Below are 21078 nucleotides of genomic sequence, written 5' to 3'. Positions count from 1 at the left end.
CAATGGGATCATTCTTGCATGTATCACACTGTGCATGATTAAAAGGATTGTAACACACTGCCAATTTTCCCTAATTTACCCTAAATGTGCTGGATAAACTGTGTTATAAATGAAGTTTGAAGCCCAGAAACACAATCAGTCATTCTCACAGGGAACAGCCGCCGACTGAGGAGAAACCTGAACTGAAACAATCACAGAGACAGATTCTTGCTATTTTTGCTGGTAATACATTGCACTATAATCCAGTATGTATTAAAAAATACTTTTTTTATTTTATGTATTTTATTTATTATTTTTAATTACATAAAATCCTGAAAAGTATCCAGCCCCTTTTAATTCTGAAACCCCTACATAGAAAAACAAGTGCAATCACTTGCAATCACATTAGTGAACAATCAGCATCATAAAAACCAAGGAACTCACCACACAGGTCAGAGATAAAGATATGGAGAACTTTAAAGCAGGATTAGGTTATAAAACCATATTCCATGCTTTAAGCATCCCAATGAGCACTGTACAATCCATCATCCAAAAATGGAAACAAGTATTGTCCATGGCCATCCACCCAAAGAGATTGAGCAAGGAGAGCACTGGTAAGAGGAGCAGCCAAGAGGCCCATGGTCACTCTGAAGGAACTGCAGAAATCCACAACTCAAGTGGGAAAGTCTGTTTCCAGGAAAACTACAAGTTGTGTACTCCAAAATTCTGGCCTTTATGACAAGAAAAGTGACAAGAATAAAACCATTGCTGAAAGAAAGACATAAATAGTGTTTTTTGCAGTTTGCCCCAAGCTATGTGGAAAAGGTGCTGTGATCAGATGAGACCAAAAATTGTTAATTCCCCACATCACTCCAAAGGATAATGTCCACGGCACAAGACGTCTGTGAGCTGATGTATCAGAACCGAGTCGCTGCGCTTTCCTCGGCAATGCTGCATCAGCAGCAGTTCAAAAAGAGGCGGAGTCTGACTTTACATGTATGTCTTTACATGTAGGCACGTGATATTCTTCAACCTCCTGGTATTGGTGCATCACTAGTGAAAGGGGTCCTAATGAGTGGGTTGGGTAATTGGCTTAATTAGCTTAGCCTTAAGAAAAGAACAATGTGTAGTTAATTAATGAATTAATGAATGAATTAATCATGATTAATCACAAAATTCGTTTTTTTTAATCAAGTGACACCACAAATCTAAATGTGATAAAAAAAAATCAAGTAACGTAATCGTAACTATCATCTTTTATCCTGAAAATGAGTGAAAATAAACAGACAGTGATGCTGCATACTATAGGACCTGTGCTGTTCTGCAGCTCTGTGTGTGAGTATGTGTGTGTGTGTGTGTGTGTGTGTGTGTGTGTGTGTGAGTGAATGCCACAGAGACTGATGGACAGTAATGACTCTCTGTCTATCCACCTTACTATGACAGGCTGAAACACACACACACACACTGTGAGTCTAGTGTAAACACAGATATGCTGTAAAGCTCACGTCAGTGACTCACATCATTATTATTATTTTAATGTGTCCATATATCCATTAGGAGAGGTACAGCCAGCACTGCTGCTCCAAATGACTTTACATTATCACTTCTCTCTCACACACACACATACACACACACACACACATACACACAGAGCAAGGGGCGACAGTAATAAAGAGAGCAGAAGGGAAAGAGGGATGAGGCTCATAAAGCTAACGACAAGCCACTCGTTCTCTCCGCAAATAAAGATTAAAGCGAGGAATAAAAGTGTGATGAAATATTCAAGCGCTCATCATCTTCATCTTCTTCATCATCACTGCTCTTCCCAGGAGTTATGCTCAGAAGCAGCTGGATAACTGTAACGTGTCATTTTTCCTTTCTGTTGATTCTGGATTTTGATTGGTTCATGAGCAGAACTCTGGTGATTGAAGTAACGGCAGACTGAGTCAGGTACAGCACTGAGCGATTATGTAAGGTGATATGTTGCACAAAAGTGTGTGTGTGTGTGTGGGGCTGTTGTTATGCCTCACAGTGCCAGGCAGACGGTAGCGCAGGTACTTTCTTCACAACGTTAATATTTAATCAAAAGCATATTAAAAGACCTACACAGAAAGTGACAGCGCCTCAAATCCCACCTCATACTGAGTTTACTGTACGTATACATCTCTCTCTCTCTCTTTCTTTTTTCCACTAACCCATCATCTACTGCCCAAGAACTGCCCCAAAACCTGCAGAACATCCCCCCTCCCAAAAAATGGCTGCAGTGTCTCCCTTGTCCCAAACATGTTCCAGCAACCCTGACAATACTCTGCACTGTAAACTTACAATTTAAATTTTAAAAAAAGTTCAAAATAGGATTGGACATAGGATGATTTTTCTATTGGCTTTTGGCACAATCTACTGTATTTACATACTAGTGTTTAACCTAGTTTTTTTTTTCCACAAATTGCAACAAACATCCCTTCACCCTTCCCATACTCCCCCTTGCACTAACAGGAAGCAGTAATACCTTTAAACTGTGACAAAATATACAATCATAAAAGCACTTAAAACTGGATTATTCTATACATACATAACAAACTATCAAACATTTTCATTGATAAATAGTTACAGTATAAAAGTAGGTATTACTAAAAAAGCAGCTCAATATCAAATATACTCTACTATAAATTAACGTCGCCTCACTTTGCCAAACATTCACACAAAGCAATCCAGACTGTTCTCATACAGAGTTCCCCAATGGTGGAACAAACTTCCTTCTACTACCAGATCAGGAGAATCTCTCACTATCTTTAATAAACTCCTGAAGACAGAGCTCTTCAATGAGCACTTACTCTCCTAACACCTCTAACTAACTACCTTCTACTACCAGATCAGGAGAATCTCTCGCTATCTTTAATAAACTCCTGAAGACAGAGCTCTTCAATGAGCACTTACTCTCCTAACACCTCTAACTAACTACCTTCTACTACCAGATCAGGAGAATCTCTCGCTATCTTTAATAAACTCCTGAAGACAGAGCTCTTCAAAGAGCACTTACTCTCCTAACACCTCTAACTAACTACCTTCTACTACCAGATCAGGAGAATCTCTCACTATCTTTAATAAACTCCTGAAGACAGAGCTCTTCAATGAGCACTTACTCTCCTAACACCTCTAACTAACTACCTTCCACTACCAGATCAGGAGAATCTCTCACTATCTTTAATAAACTCCTGAAGACAGAGCTCTTCAAAGAGCACTTACTCTCCTAACACCTCTAACTAACTACCTTCCACTACCAGATCAGGAGAATCTCTCACTATCTTTAATAAACTCCTGAAGACAGAGCTCTTCAAAGAGCACTTACTCTCCTAACACCTCTAACACACTACTTCTAACCTCATTTCCTTCTTCCCCTCCTTCACTTCTCTATCCCTTTATTTCCCTTCGACCTCCTTTAAGCCCTGTCTAAAGATGGTTTATCTTAATTCCTATTACTTGTACTTGACTATTGTAAGTCGCTTTGGACAAAAGCGTCTGCCAAATGTAATGTAATGTAATGTAAATTCTATAAAATATTTTTAATTGTTCATGGATAACTAGAAAAATATATAATTGGTATGTTAATTTTTATTTTACAACAGTTTTCATAAGTAAAATTCAATGTACGTCTGATGTTTAGAGTCTTTCCAAAATCAAATGACTCTTAGATGTTTCTTGCCTGCTGGGTATATTTTGATTCTAATATCATTTTGTGCCCTATAATCTTGTTTATCTTCATGATGTACATGATGAAGTATTAGTCGTATCATTGACTGCCAACAAATCACAAGGGAAAAACACTAAAGCAAACAGCTGAATGTTAGTCTGTATACACTGTAATCTACAGGGCAGCAATATAAAAGACTGCAGATGTAGTAGTGTATATCAGGTTTGGCATATGACACACTATCAGAAACCTTGCAATGTAATGGACTATAATACTTTAATAAAGCTATTCTGTTTGAACAGTCTGGTAATGCAGAAATCACTGTAGTTTTGCGAGGAATACGTTATGAGCTGTTATATTATTTACTGTGTGGGCTGGAGCTGATGAGTCTACAGTGTAAGTGATGCTGAATATTAAGTTGGATATGATTATGTTGAGCTGTTATGTGGAGAGTTCCCATTATTCCGTCTGGCTGAGGCGCGGAGAGTGGCGCTGACTAGCTGTAAAGGCCGGTTTTGAAAACGAGCTTTAATGAGGGCCGGGTTTTCTTGAGCTGAGCCTAAAGGCCAACGTTACCACTCGCTAATGAGATTCACTCATATTCCCAAACTCAGTGACAGGCAGAGAGACTTCACGGATACACACGCTTAGGCTCCGAAAGAGAGAGAGAGAGAAACTCTCGTGGAATGACAGCGAGAGAAACGAGAGAGAAAGAGAGAGCAAGAGAGAGGAAGAGCATGGGTTTTGTTTTATTATTTGATCGAAATTTCAATTTGCGGGGACAGCACAGTTATGCATTATTTATGTGAATGGAATGGGGGAGATTTTAAAGACACAACCACACAAAAACCTTGTTAATCTCCAGGTGTGAGATACGCAATATAAAAAAAAAACAAGAAAATGTCCTGATATAAACCTCCTAAGATACCCTAATCCAAAAAACACAGATGAACCTAATTTGCAGCTTATTCCACCAAAACAACTCCTACAAGGTGACCCTCTGAGACATGGACTCCTTAAGACCTCTGAAATTGCCCTGTGCTATTTGGCACCACAACATAAGCAGTAGATCCAACCCAGCTATCAAATATCCTCCTTTTAATTGAGCTAAACTACTGATAAGATGCAGTTTAATCTGATATATTAGCCAGAACAATTATGAACAAACGCTGTATATCAGGGGTGTCCAAAGTTTTTTTGTTGGGGCCAGAAGGAGAAATATATTTGAAGTCACGGGCCACAGACTCCGTAATAAAACAAATAATGAAATATACCACTTTAAATAATACATTTTCCTCATTATTTCATTTACACACCATTTTACTTGACTTACTATCTTTATCTTTGACAGTGTTGTGTAAACTAAGATTTTTTAAATTGATGTTTAATTTCATGATGTCTCTTAATATAAAACTCCTTAATTACGGCAACTTTTAGACTCTTTGGCCCGTTTCTCTGCGCTAGAAATGCGCACCCTCTCCGCTTTTAGACTCTTTGCCCTCCGTTTTTCTGCGCAAGAAATGTGCACTCTCTCCACTTTTAGACTCTTTGGCCCGTTTTTCTGCGCTAGAAATGCGCACCCTCTCCGCTTTTAGACTCTTTGCCCCGTTGTTCTGCGCTAGAAATGCACACTCTCTCCGCTTTTAGACTCTTTGGCCCGTTTTTCTGCGCTAGAAATGCGCACTCTCTCCTCTTTTAGACTCTTTGGCCCGTTTTTCTGCGCTAGAAATGCGCACTTTCTCCGCTTTAGACTCTTTTCCCTCCGTTTTTCTGCGCTAGAAATGCGCACTCTCTCCGCTTTTAGACTCTTTGGTCCGTTTTTCTGCGCTAGAAATGCGCACTCTCGCCGCTTTTAGACTCTTTGGCCCGTTTCTGACACCTAGCCTTCAAACTTTGAATCTCACATTATAAAAACCTGCTTAACAGCGGGCCAACTTTCATTCTATTTCTAAAATACCTCGCAGGCTGCTCAAAAAAAGGAAACGGGCCGCAAATGGCCCGCGGGCCGTAGTTTGGACACCCCTGCTGTATGTGCTCCATGCTGTTTACACGAGCAGTCTGTGCAGAGTTGACTATTTGCAGTCACGTGACTTTGTTAACATGGTGTAAATCTGCATCAAATTTTTTAGCGTTCTGTGTTAAAGCAGCTTCCCACTGCACAGATGTACTCACTGGAACACAGAATCTTCTCCTTGTATTTACTTCCTTGCTCCAGCGCCAGACAACTCTGACCAATCAGAGGACACAATGTGCTCATGTGTTTTATTGGTGCGCATTTCTATGATCCATTTTTTTTTCTTTACTGTTAAAAGGGTATGGTCTTATAGGTGACTATAAACTGTATTTTTATAGTTTTACAGTTTATTATTATTTTTTAACTTGCCATTGCTATGCTTTAACTGCTGTTTACATGTTTTTATTTACATTCAATCAGATTAATTTAATGCTTCCAATAAAAACTTAAGGAAATATCATTAAATTGCGCGGACAGACGCATTTCATACAGCTTTCAGTGAATTTAATATACAATTAATTTAGGCATTTGTGCACGTTAGTCAATTAATTAACATAAAGGATAACAAACACCCTTCAGCACCATTAACCTTCACTGTTTTTCAGAAAACCCTGAAGGCAGAATTCTGTCAAAGAAGTTGCTTTGGTTGTACAATTTTTAATAAAGGGATTATTGTGCTGGATATTTTACTAAATACAGAATATTGTATAATCTGTGTAGCTGAATAGGAACAGAGATTATTGGTCTATGTAAGGTAAATCCACAGCTAACCAGTGAATTTAGAATATACATATAACTTACCACCACATGCTTTCACAGGTTTGATGTGGAAGTTTTGAAAGCTGACAGCTCTGCCCGGCGGGGCACATTGTGTGTAGTCCTGCCGACAAGGCCTACCCTCTCTTATGTATTCAGTTAATACTTAAAAAGGGGAAAAAAACAATATGTTTTAACAGGCCCTCAAAATGAATAATCACTGTTTAGGCAAGGTAAGCTTGTGATTAATTGTTTTAATAGACGATAAAATGAACCTGCTTCCCTTTTGCCAGCCTATTTTTCCTTTACATGGGAAAATTTATCTTGCAAGTCACATTTTGCAGCAAAGAAATAAGTAACTTGCCCTTATAGCCTAATACACTAAATACAGCAGTTATACAGACGTATTCCAAGGTTTGAGCATCTCAAGAAGCATTGTTTAATCCATCATCCAAAAACAGAAAAAATATTCTACAACTGCAAACCTACCGAGACATCGCCATGGTCCACCCAAACTGACAGATCAAGTAAAGGGAGCTCTGGTTTAGAAGCAGCCAAGAGGCTTAAGAAAGTCCAATTTTCACATTTTTAGTATTGGGAAATACCTATACTCAAAGTGACTGATTTACTAAAGAAATGTACACAATATAACAGTACTTATGCAGAAGGCCTAATCAAAAATATGTCTATAGATAAGAGACAAAAAAAGGATCTTTCAACAGATAGAAATGGTATGTAAATCTAATTCATTCACCTAAAAAAATGTTTTGCTCAATTTAATTTAGTTAAATAACCCACCCGCTTATTAGGAGTTCGTGCAAAACCCACTAGGGCTTTGCAATGCTCCCACCACTTTTAGGAAGGTAGGGAGGTAGGGACCAGCGCATGACTCCTCCCATACATGTCCATATTAACGGAGCTCAAGTAGAATGTGTGCCTGATTTGGTATGGAAATGGTATGTAAATCTAATTCATTATGTTACTTACATGTAATTACCTTAAAAACAGCACAGCAAAACATCAGTAACAGTGGTTAGCAGTAGCACAGCAGCCTGCAGACATGCTGAATACTGATTGACTCATACTGCCTCTCCAAACCACTGCATCCAGCCTCGGACTGGAGCGGAGACAGGCAGCTCTAGTGTAAATGAGACGGGATATGCGGTAGGGGGTTCAAATTAAACCGCAGTGTGCTGCAACCTGAGTGTGTGATGTAGAAGGATCAGCTAAATCCACACTGCTCTGTAGTGCTGAGCCATCCACACTGCCTCGGTCCCGCCAGCCTCAGGATCAGGACAGTATACAGTGTCTACTAGAACAACGTATGCAATTTCACACTCTCACGCTTTATTAGAAACGTCCAGCTTATTGTCCATGATGTGAGGGGCACGTTTGTGCATTTTAAGGTCATTGTGTACAGCAAGGGTACTGTTACAGACTGCAGACCATCTGCTCTCGGGCACACATCACCAAAGGTCAGTTTCTGGTCACTGTTGGTCATATACAGGGGTATTAGAAAAGTTTGGGTACCTCTGATCGTTTTGATGTTTTTTCGATCTATCTCAATACAGCATTCCAAAACATTGCACTGTAAAAAACAAATAACAGGTGTGGGCCAAAACCAGAAGGAGAATGAGCCGAAACATTATAACCGAATCACAAACCGAAAACGAAACCATCAGCCCAAGGCAGTGTTTAACAAACCAGGAAATCACAGACACAAACAAAGCAGAAGGTCTAGGCAAAAAACATGGTCAAAAGAGCAAAAACATTGAAAGAAGGAAAAGCTTAGGAAATTGCTTGTTAACAGGGAAAATACTTCGCAACAAACATGAGAAACAGATGGGTTCATATATTTAGATAAATAACAAACACCTGAACACAATCTAAAGTCCGGGCATGTAACACTGGCAGATGCATGCTGGGGGATGTAGTTTTGGGCCGAGTTTTATCCATAGATGGGAACGGAAGAGTTAAAGTTCTGTAGGATTGGACTACAGGATCTGCAGCAGGCGTTACACCAACGTTCTTAGTAGACATGTTCTTGGGTACTGGAATGCACAGTAGAATGTACAGTAGAAAATGACATCAGGCAAAACACGAGGATGCAAAAATGTCCCTGTCTTTCTGGGTGTGAACGTTCATGCTACAGAAAGAGAGAAAAAATATGCGAAAGAAATAGAGGGCACCATATGGGCTTTATCCTCTACTACTCCACACATTTATTCAGTACAGCAAGATTCCTCTAATCTCCTACTGAGGGCATAAAAAAATATTCATTACTGTCTAATACTGCTTATTATCTCTCTCTTTGAGTGCGCAGGAAGCTGTCAGAGCAAAGTCTGCTCGTCTTTTTACTGACTGATCTATGGCCTCGGTTTTTGAACACACTTCATCCAGAACAGGTTTAATTTCATTACAGCGGTCGAGCTGAGCCGAGCAGAGGGGTACTATCTACGACAAGCTGTGTGCAGCACTTTTTAGGGAAGATAGAAAAATCCTGAGACAGGATGATGATCTGGATCTGTGCTGTCCTGTAATGTCCAGGGATGCTCTGCTTGTCTTGGTTTGTGGGCTTAGACCCCTACAACACTCATACACACACACACACACACACACACACCGCCTCACTGGTTTCTGCTGACCGGTGTTGGATTACACAAACTCATCACCACCTTACAGAATTTGATCCATTGACTTCGACCCTGTGCCACTTACTGACTGGCAAAACACACTGCAGTGCCCCCCCTCTCCCAAAACACTTACTCTTGTGTGTGTGTGTTTGTGTGTGTACTCCAGGGCTCTAAAGCAGTGAAGGATTTATAAATGCGACATGGATAGTCACTTAGGGCGGCATCTTGCTGAAGAAAGCACTGGATGCACCTAAAAATATATTTTGCTCAATTTAACTAAGTTAAATAACTCACTCGCTCATTAGGAGTTCGTGCACAACCCACTAGGGCTTTGCAATGCTCCCACCACTTTTAGGAAGGTAGGGAGGTAGGGACCAGCGCATGCCTCCTCCCATACATGTCCATATTAACGGAGCTCAAGTAGAATGTGTGCCTGATTTTAAGTTTCTTGGTATATACATTTCCAAGGATCTCTCCTGGTCACTGAACTCCTCCACTATAGTCAAAAAGGCGCAACAGCGTCTTTATTTCTTACAGAGCCTCAAGAAAACTCACTCGTGTCCCAGGATACTAGTGGACTTCTAATGCTGTACCATTGAGAGTATACTCAATAACTGCATCTCATTGTGGTACGGCAGTTGATCTGTATCAGACCGAAAAGCGCTCCAGAGGGTGGTGAAAATTGCCCAACACATCACAGGCACAACATTACCCAGCATTGAGAGCATTTTTCAGAGAGGATCAGTAGGATCATCAAGGACCCTTCCCACCCTAACCATGGACTTTTTACCCTCCTTCCATCTGGCAGGCATTATAGAAATATCCGTTCCCACACCAGCAGACTTAGGAAGAGTTTCTTCCCTGAGGCTGTGATCATATTGAACTCTATTGCCTTTAATGCAGCTTCACTAGGTAGTCTATATTATCTGAACAAAATGCCAGATGCCCAATTCTGACACATAAACTTCTGCCTAGTTCACATTCCACTATTTTTGCAAAGTTATTTTTCGCCAACTGTTTTCTGCTCAGAGGCATATTGGCAATACCTCTCAGTCCTGTAAACTGTGTAAACTGCGGAAAGATGCTCGCCGAGCCAACATAGAGTGATCACCAACAAGTCACAGATGCCCAGCAAACATCTAGCAGGTTAGATATCTAGACCAGTGCCCAACTATGAGTCAAGTGCAGCCACTACCTAGAGCAAATGGGATTGCAGACTCAACCAATGTATCTACTGCATGGCCAGAGCCATTTACAAGAGCCTGCTCAGTTCATGTTTTCCACATATACATATATAAAAAAAATACTGTTAATCACTAGATGGAGCCTTAGAGTGAGTCCTCAATAAATGGAGGTGAATAGTAATAAAAAGGAAAAACAGGTAAAAACTCTAATTAATAAGTAAAATAACTACTTGTCCAAAATATTTATTTAATTTCTTTAATTTGGGAAAGTAAAATTAAGTGTTTTGCCTAAAAAGAAAAGGAAACGTACCTGTATTTTTCCATTTTTCTACAGTAAAGAGGTCTTAGGCTGCTAATGCTGGAGCCAGAGCATGTTTAAAAGGTTTATAACTGGAGTTTATAAGCTTTCAAAATTGTGTATTTTATCCTGAAACATTTGACATTGATAGATTGACATTGAGAAACATGTTTTACACTATTCCCTCCATCATCTACACCGTTTACTGTTCTTGCTTTTCTTTTCTTGTTATAAATCTCTTTGTGACAAGCGGTAATCAGTGACGACGACAAGCATGCGAAATTCCAACAGCCAAGGACATGTGAACTGAAGGACGGCCACAGTTTCTTAACTAAACTTCTAATGAATACGCTGAGCTGTTTAACGAAAGAAAGCTGAGGACCATGTTTTACTGCAAAATGTGTGAATCCCTGTGTATGTCTGTCTATATGTGTGTGTGGCTGTTGCTACTGAACAAACCCTAACCCTAATTAAAACTGTGATAAGTCCCTGAGACAGCGTGACTGAGCGGCTTTACTGTAAATAGGCTTATTCTGTGTTTCCTGGGCGACCATGAACACACACACATACACACACACACACGCAGAGTACATGATGTGAAACAATGCATTAACCTTGTTATAGATATGCTGCCATCTTCTACTACCACTATCTCCTTTTGTGCATCTGGTTGTAGCTAACCCTTTATCAACCCATCAATTACACATACATTAGAAGTCGGGCTGCAGCAGAGCCGACACTGACAGCTAAAGAGCTTGTAGCTCTGTTTACACCAGCTAGTTAGCGTTAGCTATCTTGTGTAAGTAACTATAGGTTTAAATCGGATCTCCGGTTGATTCTGTGTTTTAACGAGACCTTAAATATACACTAGGGAAGCACGATTTGACAAGGGAGCACAACTCGACAGTACACCAGTCTGAGGTAATAATTTAGTTGCATTAGTTTAGCTGAGAGCAGCATCGTTCAGCTGGTGGTCCGACGTTAAGCAAAGTTTAAGGGTTAACTTTAACTAGCACTCAGTGCTATTATCTTTATAAATAAGGCTGTATATCCGAAAAACATTTTATCCATTGAGTTTTAGCTCTGTAAAATTGACTGTGAGGGGAAGGCAGGTAGGCAATCAGAGGCAATATGTTTGCATGTATGAAGATTCATGAGCAAGAGACGAAATCCTGTCTTTCTTCAGAGACCACTAATTCAGTGATTTAAAGCAGGGCTATATAGAAACACCTGAGCACTTTTGTTTCACAAAAAAAACGTCTCGGTAACACTTTACTTGGATGGTCCATCTGATGGCCTCTTTGATGCTCAACTGACATTCAATTGACATTCATCTACATCTCTATTAAATGCAAATGAACTAAAAGATGAAAGTAAATGATTCTCTATTGATTATAACCCTACATTCAACTCTAATCCAAACTCTTAATATTTTAGGATTGGGTTTAGGGTTAGATTTTAAATTTAGGTTAAGGTTAGGGTAAGGGTTAGTGTAGGGTTCAATTTTAGGGTTGATTAAGGGTTAAGGTTAGGTGTAGGGTTAGGGTTCAATTTTAGGGTTGATTAATGGTTAAGGTTAGGGTTAGGTGTAGGGTTAGATTTTAGGGTTGATTAAGGGTTAAGGTTAGGGTTAGGTGTAGGGTTAGGGCTCAATTTTAGGGTTGATTAATGGTTAAGGTTAGGGTTAGGTGTAGGGTTAGATTTTATGGTCGATTAAGGGTTAAGGTTAGGGTTAGGTGTAGGGTTAGATTTTATGGTTGATTAAGGGTTAAGGTTAGGGTTAGGTGTAGGGTTAGATTTTAGGGTTGATTAAGGTTAAGGTTAGGGTTATGTGTAGGGTTAGATTTTATGGTTGATTAAGGGTTAAGGTTAGGGTTAGGTTCTATTTTAAATCATTTACATTCAACATAGGGTTAAGTTAAATTTAATGGACATTCAATTCAGTGTTAGTTGAATGTCAGTTGAGCATCATCAAGGCCATAAAATGGACCATCCAAGTAAAGTGTTACCAACGTCTCATATGGCATTCAATTATACTAGAGACCAGAACTAGACTTTTTAAATGAATGAAAAAACACTGGAATAATACTAAAATGATCTTGAATCTGATTTATCCATATACAGTATCTTGCATCCCACCTTCTCACTTGAGATTGGGTCCAAAAAACTCAGGTCTTAGATTACACTGCAGCCTATACTTGCTACTATATTAGGCAGCACTTTTACCAGTGCTTTTTTCAGGCTTAAGGGCAGCATGTTCTGTAACTGCCTGTGCTTTTGGCAAATGCGACCAAATTATCCGAAAGATCAGGCGATATTAATCTACGGCGGGTGGGTTTATGGCTTTTCATTCAGGAACAGGCTCGGGGCTTTTCTGCAGTTAAGTTCCTGCACGATATTCTCACGGAACGCGACAGCCGCCGCTCGCTCTCTTCAGACGTGATTCACGTCGTTTCTCTGCTTGTGTCGGCTTTTATTCTGAAATGAGTATCTGTGCGGCCTTGAGGGTGGAAAGGCATTCAGACGGCGTTATTCTCGGGCTGAATGTTGTGTGAGGGCCTCTCCAAATCAGCACTGAGATGAAGGTGAACAGTCTTCCTCACTTTAAGGAAACCCTGCGGACCTTGGAAAGGCTTCACACTAGCAGTGGGGGGTGGGGGTGGACAGGTCTTATCATCTTTATCATCTTTATCAAATCTTATCATCCCCGGTACTTAAAGCCTCATGTCATGTGGGGTTATGTCTATGCAAGAGAGCTGAGTGTGTGGGTGTTTATGTGTGTATGTATAGTCACTGTATAGCGTATTTATACTATACATTTTTTTCTCGGTAACTGTATCTGTAAATCTGTAAGTGTGTGTGTAACTGTATCGTGTGTGTGTGTGAGTATATGTGTGTGTATGTGAGAGTAGAAATCAATGAAACTAGACCCACAGGCTTGATTACTGTCAGCCCTGTTGAATCTAAACATCACTTTTATAGATAGAACGTTCTAGCACTCCAAAGTTGGCATAAAATAGAGGTCAGCTTGGGGAAATACATGTTTTTCTTCATTTTCTTTCCTTTTTCGTACATTGCAAATTGATATTAAAGTGATTAAGACTATGAAGCAGCACATAAGGAATCATGTAGTAATTTAAAATGGTTAAACAAGCCAAAATACTCTATGAAGCATTTAGTTGCTCTTATCTAAGGTGCTGTTAACCTGTGGATTCTGAGGCTGGTATCTCTGATGAAACAGAGGTAACTCTTGCTCTTCTTTTCCTGGGGCAGTCCTGATGAGAGCCAGTTTCATCATCATAGCGTTGCATTTGAGGATACTTTCAAAGTTTTTGAAATGCTTTGGATTGACTGACCATACAGTATTTTTTTCTTTAATTAGTAGTTGTTGCCATAATATGAAATAAAACGTTTAATAAAGGTGTTCTACCTCTTTTCAACACAATTTATTGGGCTCACAATCACATTAAGAGGACAAGAAATTCAAGTAATTAACTCTTGACAAGTTCAGCACAGCTGTTAACTGAAAGCCTAAAATTCCAGGTGACTCTATTTCATAAAACTGACTGAGAAAATCCAGCCAAGATGTGCAAAACTGTCTAATCTAAACAAGAGGTGCTACTTTGAAGAATCTAAAATATCTGCATATATAAAATCTTCTGCATAGTCTGTATGTGCCAATGATAAGATATCATGAAATTGTAAAAGTTCATCATTCCAAAACTGGCCAAAACTGCTACTTATCAAAAGGAACATAAGCTAGAACACACAATTCCTTAGTAGCAGAGTCATACCAACAGTCTATGTAATTATTGAATAAAATGCCCACTCAAAAATATTTGAAAAAAAAAAAAAAAAACCTTTTGAGTCATTACACCACAGAGCTCTGGGGATCTGGTCTTGCAGGCTTGATTCTTGATCAGGTGTATGGGTATAATGAATTTGCTATACTCCTAGTGTCCATATGGGATTTGTGCACCTCTGGGTACTCCAGTTTTCCTCATATCGTCCAAAACCAAGTTTGTTGGTGAACTGGCTATGTGCAATTACCCGTAAGTGTGAATAGGTTTGAATGGGTGTGGGTTGTACCCTGTGATTGACTGACTGTCTTGTCCCGAGGGTATTCCTGCCTTGAGCACTGGACCCACCACCATCCAGTCCAGAAACAAGAGGATAAGAATGACTACATAAATAGAGGGATATATGTAAATTGTCTCTAAGTGGGAGTGAAGGGGTGTGTGGTAACCAGTATTGAACTGGTACCTCTCAAGAGAGTATCCCTGCCTTGAGCCCAATGAATCCAGAGGGGCTCTAGACTAGAATTATGTAATTTTTGAAACTATGAAGTCTGCTCATTACTCAAAAAATCATGTAGAAGGATTTCTGGTAATTGGTCCCTGATCTGAAGCTTGAGCAAAACTAGGTTACGCAGCAAGACAACAATCAACAAAGCAAGAGAGAAGCCACCTCTGAAGCCACCTTTTAAGTGGCCTTCTGAAAGTCCTGACTTGAAACCGCTTGAGATGCTGTCGTGCAGTCCTTGCTTGAAAGCTCTACAGCAGGGGTGTCCAAACTTTTTTTGTTGGGGGCCAGAAGGAGAAATATATTTGAAGTCACAGGCCACAAACTCTGTAATAAAACAAATAATGAAATATACCACTTTAAATAATACTTTTTTCCTGATTATTTCATTTACACACCATTTTACTTGACTTACTATCTTTATCTTTGACAGTGTTGTGTAAACTAAGATTTTTTAAATTGATGTTTAATTTCATGATGTCTCTTAATATTAAACTTAATTACGGCAACTTTTAGACTCTTTGGCCCGTTTTTCTGTGCTAGAAATGCGCACCCTCTCCGCTTTTAGACTATTTTGCCCCGTTTTTCTGCGCTAGAAATGCGCACTCTCTCCGCTTTTAGACTCTTTGGCCCGCTCTTTGGCCGCTCCAAAAAAGGAAATGGCCCGCGGGCCGTAGTTTGGACACCCCTGATCTATAGTATGACTGAACTGAATACAGAAATTTGTTTTTCCTCATGTTCTAAACATATGACAGTTATATAAATATTATATATATATATATATATATATATATATATATATATATATATATATATTAGATATATTATATTATTATTATTATATATAATTGTTTATGCACAAGAACTCCATGACCTTTTTAAACCCGATACAATCTCTAATTGCCCTAAACTGCTGATTGGCTGTATTTCTAATTCCTTGCTGTACTACAGTAACATGGGCAAGTGTCATAAAGGAGTTTTTAATATTTAACATATTTTTCTATCTAGGCCACAATCTGTAAACATCATTATTAATGTATGGAGTTATGAGCTAATTAAAGCCTGCTCCTCGCCACGGTCGAGGTCAGACTTTTGTCACCTCAATCCATAGATTTTTTTTTAGTAAAGTGTGTTGCTCATTCTATATATTCTCTTTTCCTGTAAAAGCCAGGGAATAATATATATATATATATATATATATATATATATATATATATATATATATAGCTATATATATATAGCTTGGGTGTATATAGCTACTGTCAAAAATCTATATCTAGAAGAATAAATAATAGGCTGGAAACTTCCATTTGGGCTTGAAGAAGAGTGAGGAACGCGCTGTGTCAAAGGGGTCAAAACAACAGTGTCATGAGCGTGTCATTCTGGACAGAGACTGTCAAGCATATCAGGGCAAGCGCTCTGTGCTGCGGCGGAGTGTGAGTGTCAGCCCACGGGCCATGTGCCGCTCGGCAGTGCTTCTCGTTCTGTCATCCGCGCTGGGACCAGCCAATCATTCCCTGCTCTAATAATAGCAACAATCTCAGACCTACTTTCAGTGTGGCGATCGATAAGGGCCAGCGGTGTCGCCTACACCGGACTGTACACCAGGGTTCCTTACCAAGCGTGGCATTGATGGTGCAAAAAAAAAAGAAAAAAAAAGCTGCTGTTAATGCTATCTGGCTCACAAAGGTAATTCCACTGAGATTTAGCACACTGGAACGGTGAAAAAGTGGTGGTCACTTGACAGTATTTACAGACTTAAGGCCCTATTATATCAATTTATAGCGCACCACAGCTGGATTTAGGGCGTGTCGTGTGTCTTATCGTGAAACAGAAACACCTGGTTTTAGACCACAATAATTTATTGTGGTGACGGACAGTTCTGGTGGAAACAGGAGAGTTGAGGTGCACATTGAATTCTGCCGTGATTTGATCAGCCGTGGTTTTATGTTTTTTTGGACACAATCCGGGTTAGCACTCGAACATCCCTTTCAGACAGCTTCCTCTTTCAGCGGCCACAGTTAATCCTGTTGGATGTGGTTGGTCCTTCTTGGTGGTATGCTGACATTTCCCTGGATACCGTGGCTCTTATTACATCACAAAGACTTGCTGTCTTGGTCGCAGATGCGCCATTATATATATATATATATATATATATATATATATATATATATATATATATAATGGGACAAAGTACATCAGCTGGTGTCCTCAATCCGGCATTGTGTTAATCCTTTTGTCCATGTCCATAGAAAACAGTGATTAATACAGTGTCAAAAACCACACAAGCAAGTCTGTTTAAGATTACCTACCTTCTTGACCTGGCATTGTTTTGGCTGAGTATAGATAAGATAAGAATTTTAAAGGTTGCACAGGCTTATCTTTTCCATAGATGCCAATCATATGTGTGAACATCCTCGGTTACCCACAGTTTACCGGGCTGTTGTCCTTGTTTGTCTGTCGTGACATTAAATTTGCATCAGAATATCGTCTGATTCTTCTCTGTCAAAGATGAAAGTCAAGCTAAAGCCTTTCAAGTTGCATAATGAACGCCTCCAAACAATGATGCCACTCATCTGACACTGAGAACCCTTCGGTTTTTATTAACTGCTCGCTTGAAGCAGCTGCTTCCAGTAATCTAATGTTTAAATAATTGGTGATAGATATACAGTTTGTTCAGAAAACTGGTGGAATGGATCACCTCTGTGCAACACTTTGACCCCTATCTTACACCCTGAGCAAGGTGCGCCGTGATGCTCATTGCTATCTTACACCCTGAGCAAGTTCGCAGAGATGCTCATTGCTATCTTACACCCTGCGAACACTCCTTCCACCTGCCTTCCATAATTAGCAACAGAGCTCGTGAATATATCTACGCTGATGGGTGTGGTGGTCCTGAAATTATTCGTATTCATGTAAATTTCTGGCGTTTTGCTATCCATCCATCCATCTATCCATCCATCCATCCATCTATCTATCCATCCATCCATCTATCCATCCATCCATCCATCTATCCATCCATCCATCCATCCATCCATCCATCCATCCATCCATTCCTCCAGCTATTCTTTAAATCATTCCTCCATCTAGTCTTGCTGCATCCATTCATTTATTCAGCCATCCTTTCATCCAATTATTAATTTCTAAATCCATCCATCTGTTCTTACATCCATTCCTTCAGTTTTTCTTTAATCCACTCCTCCATCTATTCTTCCACCGTTCTTTTATCTATCCATCCATCATCCATCCATCCAATCGTACATCCATCACTCCAGCTATTATTTGATCCATTCCTCCAACTATTTTACCATTCATCCATACATTCATCCATCCTAATATCCATCTTATATCCATCCATTCTTACATCGATTCCTCCATCTATTCTTTAATCCATTCTTCCGTCCATCCTTACATCCATCCATCCATCTATTCCTCCAGCTATTCTTTAAATCATTCCTCCATCTAGTCTTTCTTGCATCCATTCATTTATCCAGCCATCCTTTCATCCAATTATTCATTTCTAAATCCATCCATCTGTTCTTACATCCATTCCTTCAGTTATTCTTTAATCCACTCCTCCATCTATTCTTTCATCCATTCTTTTATCTCTCTATCCATCCATCCAATCTTACATCCATTCCTCCAATTATTTTTTAATCCACTCCTCAATCTATTCATCCAACCATTCTTTTATCCATCCATCGTCCATCCAGCCATCCGTTCTTACATATCTTCCTCCGTCTATTCTACCATACATATATAAATGTATACATTCGTCCATCCTTATATCCATCCATTCATTCTTACATCCATTCCTCCAGCTATTCTTTAATCCATTCTTACATCCACCCATCCTTGCATCCTTTCCTTCATCCATTCACCCGTCCATGTAACTGTATACTGATACAAATTTCTCTTAAATATATATATATTTCCAAATATATATATATTTCATTGATCTTGTATACTTATTGGCTTTGAAATACTTATGGTGCATATTTAATTTATTTAAAATATTTATCTGAAGTGAAATGAAATACAATACTCCAGACCTTTAAACGCACAGAGTATGACACACACACACACACACACACGTGAGCGGTGTGACTCACGCGCTTGCGGAGGTTGTATGTGAGCAGCAGGTTGCGGGAGAAGTGGTTGGAGAAGGCCGTGTAGAACTCCAGCACTTTCTGCAGAGCGTCGCGTTTGATCACGTGCAGGTCGCAGTAGGTCAGCGCCCTCACGTTCGCACACGACTGCGCCAGGGTTACCTCCTTCCAGAACACGTCACCGAACACGTCGCCCTTACCTGCACACACAAGCGTTTACACCATTACAGTCAAACAAGCATTCACTGTGCAAAACTGAGAGACTGACATCTGTAAAAAATGTAGAAAGTGGTGTCCCCTGAGGTGCTAACACTTTATGATAGGGGTGTGACGATATTTCTCATCAGGCTTAAACCTGTCTCGCGGGGCAAAAAAACAGTTAAGTGTGGACTTTTAAAGAGAGATCTGGCAACCCAGTAGCGATAGCGATAGAGTATGATGGCTGAGCAGTGAGAGCAGCTCACTGTATTTGTACGGCATTTGTATAGACGATGCTTCTGCTACTTTTAAGTTGTATGTCTGGCTGCATTTTGGCTCCAGTGGAAACAATAAACGGTAACAGAGTGACCAACAAGACACAAACCATATATAAATACTGTAAGTAAATCCTACACGTGACTGTTTCAATGGCAGTTATACTAATCCCTTAGCTCTGTACTGTATTTAAAAACATGTTCTGTCTCTGTTTGCACTTCAAGCATAGTCTTAATATGACTGGTTATGGTTCTGCATAGTTAAATTACAAGAGATTCTGGAGAAAAAAACACAAACCATAGTCTTAATATGACTGGTTGTGGTTTGCACTTATTGTTTGCACTATATAAGACCTAGAAAATTTTTATTTTTATTTTTTATTCTTATTTCTATTTCTTGTAGAATCAATGTGTGAGAGAAACCAGTCTGTTAAGTTTGTGTTTTATGATTTTGTCAAATAAAACTCAAAAAGTTTTCAAGCCATTTTTGACGTTTTCTTTAAAATTTAATTTTTAAATCTCATCTCGTCTCGTTCTCGTGAACCCAGTATCGTGTCTCGTCTCGTGATATTAGTGTCTCGTCGCACCCCTACTTTATGATAATTTACATACTGCTTTCCCATGAATTTTGGCATGCCTTTGTCAATATGTCATTGTGAATATGAGCATCTGCTAATGCCTAGCTCACAATATACATTATAATCGGGTCGACCTTGATGCAGATTTGTTCTTCCTGGCAATAAAGAAAAGTAAAAAACTTCAATGCACTGAACTGACTTTATTCAAGGACGAGAGAGAGAAACTGAGTGAGTGAGAGAGAAAAAGAGAGAGAGAGAGAGAGAGAGAGAGAGAGAGAGAGAGAGAGAGAGAAATTTGCATATTATGTCAGTAAACAAAAAAAAAAGACATTGCGCTTTTAAGAATTTGGAGATTTGACCTTTGGAGTAAATGCTAGAGCCTCTTAATGTGGGGTGTACTTTTCTGTAGCATTAATGTCCAAATGTCAGCGGGAAAGCGTGAAGGGTGTGATCTCACACTCATTTGTCATCAGCTGTGGCAGCGTGAGGATGCCAGGTTTCGAAAAATGCTGTAAGTGTGTGGGCTTTCCATAATTGTGTATATACAGAAGTGTGAAAAAGTATTTAACCCCTACAGTTTTTTGTTTAAGTTTTTGCTTTTTTTGTCATACTAATATTTTTCTGACTTTTAAAGATACTTTAAAATCAGACAAACAACCTGATTTAAATATAAAACACTTTTTAAATTATAATTTTATTTATTAAAGAAAGCAAAATAAATAATAAATAATATTAATAATAAATAAAACTATCTAAACCAATCTAGCCCTGTGTGAAAAAGTGTTTGCTTCCTAAACCTAATAACTTGACACCAACAACTGTAATAAAACTTCATCGATAACTGACATGAGTCTTTTATATCTCTGTGGAGGAATTTTTTTAAACATTAACTTCCAGTTTAAGGTCATGCCACAGCATCTCAATCAGACCAAGACAAGTGAAACCTACAGTTGTTTAAATGTTGTTCTGGGTTCTTGTGACCTCCTGGATGAGTTGTCCATGCCCTTTAGGAATAATTACGGTCGGCCAGTCACTTCTGGGAAGGTTCTCCAGTGTTTCCTGTT

At 39.3% G+C, this 21078-nt stretch overlaps 1 protein-coding gene across 4 annotated transcripts in view; it reads right to left on the bottom strand.

Moving 5' to 3' along the window:
* The window catches only part of kcnh1a (potassium voltage-gated channel, subfamily H (eag-related), member 1a), a 111152-nt gene that overhangs the window by 12116 nt on the left and 77958 nt on the right, over positions 1-21078 (bottom strand). For all 4 annotated transcript variants that reach the window (XM_049464121.1, XM_049464122.1, XM_049464123.1 and 1 more), the window contains one exon: positions 18967-19163. In XM_049464121.1, coding sequence (XP_049320078.1) covers positions 18967-19163 — 197 coding nt within the window. The remainder of the gene's footprint in view (positions 1-18966; positions 19164-21078) is intronic.

This window comes from Astyanax mexicanus, chromosome 14, assembly GCF_023375975.1.
Source record: "Astyanax mexicanus isolate ESR-SI-001 chromosome 14, AstMex3_surface, whole genome shotgun sequence".
NCBI lineage: Eukaryota > Metazoa > Chordata > Actinopteri > Characiformes > Acestrorhamphidae > Astyanax > Astyanax mexicanus.
This window is presented reverse-complemented; position numbering and strand designations above follow the sequence as displayed.